This window comes from Adiantum capillus-veneris, chromosome 6 (genome assembly GCF_014529385.1).
Source record: "Adiantum capillus-veneris isolate H3 chromosome 6, ASM1452938v2, whole genome shotgun sequence".
In the NCBI taxonomy this organism is placed as follows: domain Eukaryota; kingdom Viridiplantae; phylum Streptophyta; class Polypodiopsida; order Polypodiales; family Pteridaceae; genus Adiantum; species Adiantum capillus-veneris.
In genome coordinates, this window is record NC_140936.1 from 50,589,366 (window position 1) to 50,599,999 (window position 10,634).

General features: G+C 39.8%; 1 protein-coding gene across 1 annotated transcript; it reads left to right on the plus strand.

Annotated features, from left to right (window-relative positions):
- Positions 1 to 5,056: 5,056 nt before the first annotated feature.
- Positions 5,057 to 6,638, plus strand: LOC147455492 (putative xyloglucan 6-xylosyltransferase 1). The gene has a single exon (XM_086515276.1). It carries the CDS (start codon positions 5,164 to 5,166, stop codon positions 6,466 to 6,468), a length of 1,305 nt encoding a protein of 434 aa, XP_086371402.1. The 5' UTR covers positions 5,057 to 5,163; the 3' UTR covers positions 6,469 to 6,638.
- Positions 6,639 to 10,634: the final 3,996 nt, after the last annotated feature.

Sequence of the window (10,634 nt, forward strand, 5' to 3'; positions counted from 1 at the left end):
TCTTTTGGCACGGCCCAAAAAAGCAAGCATTGCAAACTTTCATGAAGTTCAAGTTTCGCACGACCCAGGCAACAGAGTGGGCCGACAAAGAATACTTTGCAAGATTCTAGGAGTTGTTTCCGCACTCTCTCGATTCCAAACAACTCGATACCAATATTTCACCTTGAAAGGGGGTGGATGTCACGTGTACATCTAACCCTATGTGTACGTGAACATGTTGTTTCTACTTCTAGGGTTTAGGAAGTCTATGAAGTGTTTTGGCACCTTTGTGAGCCTGTGCATAGGCCGTGCATGTCCAAGCACTTAGAGTAGCTGCATACCCTCTGATTGCCCTGGATCATTAGCATCATGATACAGTACCAAGCATGAGAATTTTCCACCACATGGTTCCAGTTTCGACCTAGCGTGTGAAGCACCTCCCATAAGCCATTTGATTAAAAGTGACTTTTGGAATTATTTTTTGTAATTTGGCTGGGAAGCTTGCCCTACCTAGCATATAATTCCTATAAATGGAGACCTAACACTAACAGAAGAGCCAGGGACAGAAGGAGGCAAGCATCACAGTAGATAGGAAGCACCTCGGTAGGAGCCCTAGTGTTTCTCAAGAAGAAGGCCAGTGTTTTTGCACCAAAAAATGAGCATTTTCAAATTTTAGCCTTTAGCCTCACGAGAACCCACTGCTACCTGGTTGCAGATCCTCGCCATGTTCCCATCTACACCTAGATCAACCTAGCGTTTCTAGATTTCAACATATCAGCCTAGCGTTTTGCAGATTCAACAAAGATCAACCAACATTTTGCAATTTCAACCAGACCAGCTAGCATTTTTGCATTCACAGCCATGCATAACTCGGTGGTTGTAGATCAGCCCCGCAATACCGCCACAATACACATCCATAGTAGAAGCATCTAGCATTTTTATTTTTCAGCCTTGATGCCGTCGTCGTCGACACCATCATCGTCATCGACATTTTCATTGTCATCATAGATCCCTATCTTGACGAGGACACCTTTGTCGCCATCCGAGTCGAGATCCGGGACTTGATGAGGACACCTTCATTGTCATCAACATTGTCATAGTCACATCGTCATCGTGGACATTTTCATTGTCATCATAGATCCCGATCTTGACGAGGACACCTTTGTCGCCATCCGAGTCCAGATACGGGACTTGATGAGGACACCTTCATTGTCATCAACATTGTCATAGTCACATCGTCATCGTCGACATAATCATCATCAGTATCAAATTATCTACAAGCATTGTACCAGACTTTGTGCAATCTAAAGAAAATACCTCTCTAGAAATAGAGAGAGGGGCCCTTGGAGGGGGGTTTGTAACCCCATTTCATGTCGTCTCTTCTCTCTCTCTAGCACGCTCTTGAAGACTCACTCACAATTTGCAATCCACTCTCGTGTTTGATCATTGCACTTTCTCTCATTAATTCAAGAAAGGCTCTCTCTTCCGGTCAGTAGAAGGAATTTTGAGCACTTGGTGCTCACTCATCTTGAGCCATACACCATAATTAACGTGCACTACAACTTACATCAATATCATAGCTCACCTCTTTGGCAGTGTTCGGTACCATCACTCAAGGAAAGAATCCCAAAGAACCACAAGAATTTTTTTTTCTTGTTGTGGTCACACATAACCCAAGGCCACTTGGACGTGTCGTTCCCTAATTTGTGTTTTTAAAGAGTGGTAGGTAACCCAAGAAAGAAGGGCTTGCCCAACCTCCCCTCATTCCTCTTTCCCACTCATTGAAAGCGGACCTTGCGCTTAGCGGTAGGCCAATCAACGTGAGGTGAGAAAAAGCAACCTTGGTGTGAGCGCAAGGCCGCCAAGAGGTGCACCTGCAGGAAGGAGTTGATCTTCGGTAAGAGAAAAGCCTTCTTACACACAAATTGCAAGCCTCTTAAGAACCTCATGAACAAAAAACCTTAAAAAACTCAAGAACCTTAAGAACCCAAGACCTCAGTATGTTTCCCCAATTTTGGAAGGAGGTGGACTGATGGGTATCTTGAGAGATGCTTTGGTTGAATTTGGAATGAACCTCAAGAACAAAAAACCTTAAAAAACTCAAGAACCTTAAGAACCCAAGAACAAAAACCTTAAAAAACTCAAGAGCCTTAAGAGCCCAAGACCTCATTGCATGGTCACATTAGTGGGTTCCCTCACAAACCTCATTTTCTACCTTTCACTTTTGCATTTTAGATGTTTTGAAAGTTTTTTTGGCTACCCTTAGTGTTGGGCTGGGTTAGGGAGACTTTCATGGTTTTCAATGCATGATGGAGACTTACCTTTCATTTCACATCCTGTTCTTACTTTTCTTGCATTCTATTGTTTTAGAATGCTAAAGTGAAGTTTCACCTTACATAATTTTAGTAAATTTTACACACATATATGTTTTTTTGGCATTCTATTGTTTTAGAATGCTAAAGTGAAGCTTCACCTTGCATAATTCTAATAAATTCTACACACAGACACACACATATTAATTAGTTCTTTCACCTTACATTTTCATGACTTTACATGGCTTTACATTTCTTGCATTTTATAGCTTGATTTCAATTACTGTTAACATTCAAGAAAGTCTCTTTTATTAAGCGGCTGTTGATCGAGTTTCGTCCTCACAAAGAAAAAACTAGAAATACTAGCAGAATTTTTGAGATTTGCAAAATGTTTGGATGACTTTCTCACATATTTCGTCCGTTTTTTTTTTGTTTACCATGGTTTGCAGTCTCGATTTACAATCGGCTCAATACTAAGCTGATGCAATTCTTTCCCAAACATTGATACTAGTTTAAACAATTTTTATCACTTTCTTATTGTTTTTGAAAGCCGTCGTGACCCTTTTACTTTTTTTTTTTTGAAGTGAGCCACTATATGACACATGGAAGCATTGAGCTCTTAGTGTTTTCTCAAGCTCTTTGTGTCCTTGAGTGCATATAAATCTTTGATATGTCTTCATCTCTCTCTCTCTCTCTCTCTCTCTCTCTCTCTCTCTCTCACACACACACACACACACACACATTGATGGGATCACAAAAGAAATAGCTACTTGCTATCCTCTCTTTCTCTCTCTCTCTCTCTCTCTCTCTCTCACACACACACACACACACACACACACACACACACACACACACACGCGCGTGTGCCTATGTGAGCTCTCTAGCCTCAAAATGTGCGACTTAGCGAGTAGCACGAAGCCTTGCACAATCGAGGGGAGATCTAGAGTTTGACCCATGGATAAATTTTCTTTTTTGCCAAAACTCACAATGGTGAGTGGATTATATTAATAGATCCAAAAAATTACATATTTCTATCATGCTCTTCAACTATCTTTTTTTCTGGTCTAGCTCTTTAAGGAAGAGTAAAGAAATACCTCTTTAGAGTTAGTTTTAAGTACCAACTTGCATTAAAAAATTGGGCTTTCCAAAAGAAGCCTTAGAGTTGAGTCTAGTAAGGCATACTACATTGTTTTCAATAATGATTAAAGCTTAGTATATTAAATGTTATTTCAATTTTAAAATAGTAAATGGATCTTTTTATTTCACTTTCATTTCATATCATGACATGTATTGCATTCTATTGTTTTAAAATATTAAAGTGAAACTTCACTTGCATAATTCTAGTAAATCCTATGGATACACACACACACATTACATACATGCATACATATACATACATATATATATATTTTGATTTATTTATTTATTTACTAAGTTTTTTTAAATTTCACATTTCATTTCACAGCCTCACATTGCTCGACTTTTCTTACATTCTATAACTTAAATCTAGTCAATATTCAAGAAAGTCTCTTTTAGTAAGCCGCTGTCGATTGAGTTTTCTCCCCACAAAAAGCGAACCAAAAATACTAGCGTAAATTTAAAGTTTGCAAGATTTTTGAGCTATTTTCTCACATATTTCACTAGTTTTTTTTCCCTTTACCATGGTTTGCAACCAGTTAGTCTCCATTTTCAACTGACTCAAGGTTAAGTTGAGGCAATTCTTTCTTGAACACTTATTCTACTTAAAACTCTACCTAATGATTTTATCATGTTCTAATTGTTTTAGAAAGCCATCGTGATTCTTTCACTTGTAAAGATCAATATCGGTCTAGAAAAAAGCCCCTTCACAAAACAAATCCAAATATATCTTCAAAAGTCAAATCACATTTAATTGGAAAATTGGAAAATTGCTCGCAAAACAACCCTTTTTTGGTAGGTGAACTTAAATTGGTATGTTTACCTTATATAGAGTAAAAAATCTTTTGGCCTTCCAATTGTGACGAGGGTTTTCATTGTAGGAAATCTTACCCTTCACTTTTGGATTTTAGATGTTTTGAAAGCTTTTCTATTGTTTGAATTGAGCGAGCTTATGATGAGTGGAATTGTTGAGCTCTCATCATTTTCTGAAGCTTTTCAACAAGGAGTATAGAAGGGTATCAAAACATATGTGCATATGTCCATTGTCAACTATCTCTCACAATGGCCCACATACGCATAAGAGTATGGCAAAGAAAAAGGAAGAAAATAGCTTTGCCATCATTAATTTGCCATGTGGCATTAATCGGCAAGCTTTATCCAATGGTCCACAACTTCTCCAAGAGCTCCTTGCTTTGTTAAGGCCTTAAAAAGTCATGCCAATCAAGGCGTAGATCTTTTCTATGCACCTTGGTAATGAGCCAAGACTCAAGAATTGGGCAGGCTGGGGCTCCATGGTTGATTTTTGACAGGCTCCATTGCCCTTCAAATTTCCAAGATTCTATAAATTTCCACGCATTTTTGAAGCGTAGCTCACATTTTCACCCGGCAAAAACAAGCAAAATGCTCCAAAATGGGTAAAATGTCTAGCAAAACTCCACCACATCGGCGTCTAATGAGTGTTGATTGAAGTAAAATTCTACCCCGTGTGTGTGTGCGCGCGTGTATGCATGCGACCGGTGCGTGCACGCGTGTGTGTGTTCGGTCCTCCCCTTTTCTAATCGTTTCAAAAGGGATCATATGATTTAGCAATTGTCCAAGTCTCCAATGCCGGTGTTAGCGTAAACTCTTGGAGGTTTGTGACCGGTTCCTTCTTGCTATTGAAAAACTATTGCGATTCGTACAGCATGCAACGTGGGATTGAAAACACCCTTCTTAAGCTCTCCTTCATTGATCGATGAAAGCGGAGATGATGATGATGAGGATGAGGATGAAGAGAGTAGTGCCCGTATGGTGGTCTTCTCCAAAATCTCTGCTGCATTCCATCATTCAATTCACCATTCCCTCTTTTCTGATTGCCTTCTTCATCATCAAATATGGCCGCCCCTTGGAGAGCATTCATGGCGCTGTGCAGAAACCGAATATGGTCTTGCACACATCCTCTTCCTCGTTAGCCCGAAAGGCCACTCTCATCAGTAGTCCATCCATCAGAAGAGGTACAGCTTCCGGTCCTGGTGGTCATCAAGCAACCACGACATCATCTTTGGGTGCCCAAATCACAGATTGGGATCAGCAAAGGCAGATTTGGTTCTCTCAAAACGACAGCCCCCCCACCCGCTTACACCAATATGCCAATGGCCGCTTGCAGCCCAGCATCCTCCTCGTCACCGGGTCCAGCCCGAAACCATGTCGAAATCCCCTCGGCAACCACCTCCTCCTGCAATTCTCCAAGAACAAGATGGACTACTGCCGTTTGCACGGAATCCGCATCTTCTACAACATGGCACTTCTTGATGGTGAGATGGCAGATTGCTGGTCGAAGCTTCCACTCCTTCGCAAGCTCATGTTGTCGCATCCGGAGGTGGATTGGATATGGTGGATGGACAGCGATGCGGCATTCACAGACATGACATTTGAGCTTCCAATGGAGAAGTATGAGCAGTATAACCTTGTCCTGCATGGGTGGGGGGAGGAGGTGTATAACAAGAAATCATGGATAGGCTTGAATGCGGGGGTATTTCTCATTCGGAATTGCCAGTGGTCCTTAGATTTTATGGATGTGTGGGCAGCTTTTGGGGAAAACCAGAAGGTGAGGGATGAGCTTGGGAGTGTTTTGTCACAATTTCTCACAAAGAGGCCAGTGTTTGAGAGCGACGATCAAGCGGCACTGGTCTATATTCTCAATACCCAGAAAGAGATATGGGAGAAGAAGGTGTTCTTGGAGAATTCTTATTGCCTGCATGGGTATTGGGAGATAATAGTGGACAGATATGAGAAGCTGATGGAAAGCTCTCATGCCGGGTACGGAGATGATAGGTGGCCCTTTGTGACGCACTTTGTCGGATGCAAGCCGTGTGGGGAGCAAGAGATCGAGGGAAGGTGCATGAAGCAAATGCAGAGGGCTTTCAACTTTGCTGACAACCAGGTTTTGCAGCATTATGGGTATGAGCACAAACACTTGGGGACATCAGAGGTCGTGCGAGTCGCAAACAAGTCCATGGATCGGCAGCAGCAAATGAATCCATTGAAAGATCGGTCTTAATCTCCTTTTACGAGTGTATATATTCTTGCATATGTATCACAAGAAGATTTTCTCATGTAGGAAAACGGAGTCTTTTCCAGTGTTTTTCATACAATGCATAACATCATGAGCTTCTGCTCGAGAGGCACCGCATACCTAGCTAGGTACGATTGGGGGCAGGGGACCGCCAGCCCCCCCACCGGACCGGCGGTCCCCTGCCCCCAATTGTACCTAGCTAGGCATGCGGTGCCTCCCTCACAGAAGCTCATGATGTTGAGGTAAGTCACAATGTGGGAATTATTGTGAGAATTTGTCCAAAACTTCTTGTGTATGGCTCTCACCACACCTCGGCTACGGCCAACATACAAAAAATCATCAACCATGATCCTCGCACACTGCGAGATGTACCAATGTACAAAGCTCTACCATCATTTTTCATCAGAATTTTTGAGGTCCAGTAACATCCCTGCTGTGATAATTTGTATAAGGCTCATTCATCATCTTCCTATGAAATAATTATACTGAGCTTCATAGCTCCATGCTCAATATTTAGTCCTTGTTCATGATCTAGAGCATAAAGCTATAATGTTTTGAATGGTATGGAAGGTGAAATTCAAAAGCATTGTGAGCATGACACAATAAGTTTTGGACAAATTCTAACAATAATTCCCACATTGTGACTTACCTCAACATCATGAGCTTCTGTGAGGGAGGCACCGCCTACCTAGCTAGGTACGATTGGGGGCAGGGGACCGCCGGCCCGGTGGGGGGGCCGGGGGTGCCCTGCCCCAATCGTACCTAGCTAGGTATGTGGTGCCTCTCGAGCAGAAGCTCATGATGTTATGCATTGTATGAAAAACACTGGAAAAGATTTCGTTTTCCTACATGAGAAAATTTCTAAATCTTCTTGTGTGAGTTGCATGCCCTATAGCTAGTCATGTATTTTGGCAATTACCATATTTCATACACTTAGTGGCGACTGTTCGAGAAGAACCTTTTTTTAACCTACATATAGAAAAATTTAAGAGGCACATCGAACATATTTATAACGTTTTTACACAAATTATGTACAATTTTTGTAGGTTTTCTTGCCTTCTCACTCTAAACATAGAGGTAAATCATCAAAAGTTATAGCCGGGATGGAGCTAAGCCTAGTTAAAAATACCCCTGCCCCCAATCGTACCTAGCTACGTATGCGGTGCCTCTCGAGCATAAGCTCATGATGTTGTGCATTGTATGAAAAACATTATAAAAAACTCCGCTAATTTCTACATGAGAAAAATTCTAAATCTTCTTGTGCACTGAGGGTTGTGAACCTTGAGTACCTTCACCATTGAGGTACAAATGTCAATATTGCCAGATAAATTATGGTCTTAACCAACCAACGGCCATAGTGTCTTTGTGGGCTTTCTCGCCTTCAAATACGAAATTTGGAGGTGAGCTCTAATATTTCCATCAGAGCTTTCCAAAAACATTACTTCTAACTAAAAAAGAACATTACTCTGCTGGTTTTGAGGCCTAAGTTTGAAGCATTTGCTGCTATTTACACTAAATCTTGTAAAATTTTGCACAGTGTTTTTCAAGGCAAGCTCGGAATCTAGCCGTGATTTTGCAATCGTAGCCAGTTAAAAATACACTAAATCTCTGTTTTATCCATGTAGGATTACACTATATATAGGCATTTTGCAAGCATTGAAAGAGCAAACCACATCAAGAATGTAGTGTTTGGGGTTTGAACCCGGGTCGATCGTAAGGAAGTACCAAGAATGGTAAACGTGCTTGTATTCTTCTAATTTTTTTTTGTCAAAGGCGGCCCTTCAGCGCTTGACTTCAGAGGCAGTCGTGCCTCCCTACATTTTCATGGGTGAATTTGGAACGTGACTAGGTCTTGAAATTTAAATGCTTTGAAAATCCTCAATTCTGACGTTTGAACAAATTTGATAGTGAACGGCATTGTTTTTGAATCAGCTCTCTTCTAATTAGTATTTGGCAAAACATCATTCTCCTACCCATACAAAATTCCTTTCTATGCTTTTTCAAATAATAAATATTATCACTTTGAATAATTTCTTTGTATGTTTACACTACCTTTCTTCAATTTAAGAAGGAATGTGCATCTTCTTCCCTAGAGATGTTGTGCTCTGGCACATTTGCAAAAACGATTGCCACAGTTGTAATCGTATACATACCTTACCGAGGAGGCAACGCCTTGGATGTGGCAATCCTGCATGTTTTCTCACAATAAACACACTTACTTTGATTTAGAAATGTACATATATCAAGTGCATCATGGTGACACTTTCATTTTGTCAAAATAGTTTGATGTAGAAGAATAGCATCCAAAAATAGCAACTGGTATGCGTAGCCATCAACGATGTGATTAGAGGTCATGTTAAGTGGAAAAATGAGGTTTAGCATGGAAATTGAGCTCATGGGAAATGCTCCACGGTTTAAGGGATTTTTTCAATCTTGATTGGGCTTTTTACGATCAAAATGGACATTTTTGAGCTAGCATGGCCAGCAACATGATAAATGATAATAAAAAAACACATTTTCAAACAAATATGGCTCAAAATGCCACATCATTCACGGTTACGTGACTCTAAGCAGGAAGGAAGCATGTTTGAAGAGGAATATCAGCACTTTAAGCTTCTTTGAGAAGGAATACACAAGCTTGTAATGTAGTTTCACCTTGTTCCTACCTTGTATTTGAGTGTGTGAGGGTTCCAATTAGGGTTTTCTCTCTTCAAAAAGGTGTGTGATCTTGTCTATAACGGTGCTAAATCCTCGATGAAGAGTTGAAGGAGGAACATAATGTTTAGGGAAAACAGGCAGTGTATCTGTGTAATTGGGAGTGAGGCTACACCAAATTATCACAAAGGAGTTTTATGTTGATTTTGGTTCTTTTTTAATTAGATGAAGGGTTACACATTTTTCTTTTTTGGTATTTATTTTATTTCAAATGTTCCACGAGTCAGGCCTACGAACTCTCATAGTGAGAGGCCCAACACTTTTCTATCTATGGTGTGTACTTACTGACATCCTTTTGGTGAGCCCCACACGAAGCAAGCTAGAGTGAGGGTTAAAGGTTTTTCAAAGGTCTCAATATAAATCTTATAAGCTATGGATCCACTAAAACAAATAGGGAATCCATTTTGACCAAGGTATAATGTAAGTATTTCGAGTTTTTACTATGTTTAAATGCAATAGCAACAAGCTGCAGAACAAAGGGAGATATCAGAAACCAAAGTCCTTTAGTCTATTGTGAATAAAATGGATCAATTTCAAGGAAATGATGTCACAAAGTATCTGTGTGGCTATATGAAAGAGATGGAGTTACAACGAGTACCAAAGGCAGAGATGATCGAAATTTTTTGAGCTTGTTGTGGTTCTTGAGATTAGAGAAAATGTAAGGGGAACCAAGGAACTTCATGGAAGTGTTTGGGATGGATTCAAATTGGATTTAAAAAAGAATACTTCATGGAAGACTTTGAGAGGAAATCTCATACAAAACAAACTTTCTTAGGACCGTGGGTTTCAAAGCCAAAAGAAGGGATTTCTATCATTGAACTACTAAGGGAGTTTGAGTAATGCTATGCTCAATTGTCAGGAATGCAGCAAGGTACTTTGGATGGTGAAAAGATTGAATTGTTTCTTCAAGTCACAATACACGATTAGAGCTATTATTGGAAGACAAGAACATAGAACATGGTTTAACACTAGGTTGGTAAGGGCACTTATCGTCCTGCTAAGTGACCATTTTCTTGTAATATCTGAGAAATTTAAAAAGAATCTTTTAGTGTTATATATCCACAAATTTGGCTTATGATCTAAAAAAACATGTTTTTTTTTTCTCTACTAATTTCACCTTTAACGTTATTCTTACAAAGCTTTTCTCAACATAAATTTTGTAAAGAACGTGTGCTATTTTTGGTTTTTTTTTTCAAAGAATTGCACCTGCAACACATGAAAACTTGTCTTTGTGAGATCTATAGTGCTAATGAATTAGTCTAACTAGTTCTCAACATGTTTTTATGCTTCTAAGGAAAATCAAGCATGGTTATTGTGAAAGTTATGATCTAAATACAATAATTTTCTATTCCTCATTTTTAAACCAAATTTTACACTTTCATGATTTTTTTTTAGTAACTTTAATACAATGCAAAGAAAGTTTTGATTATGCACGT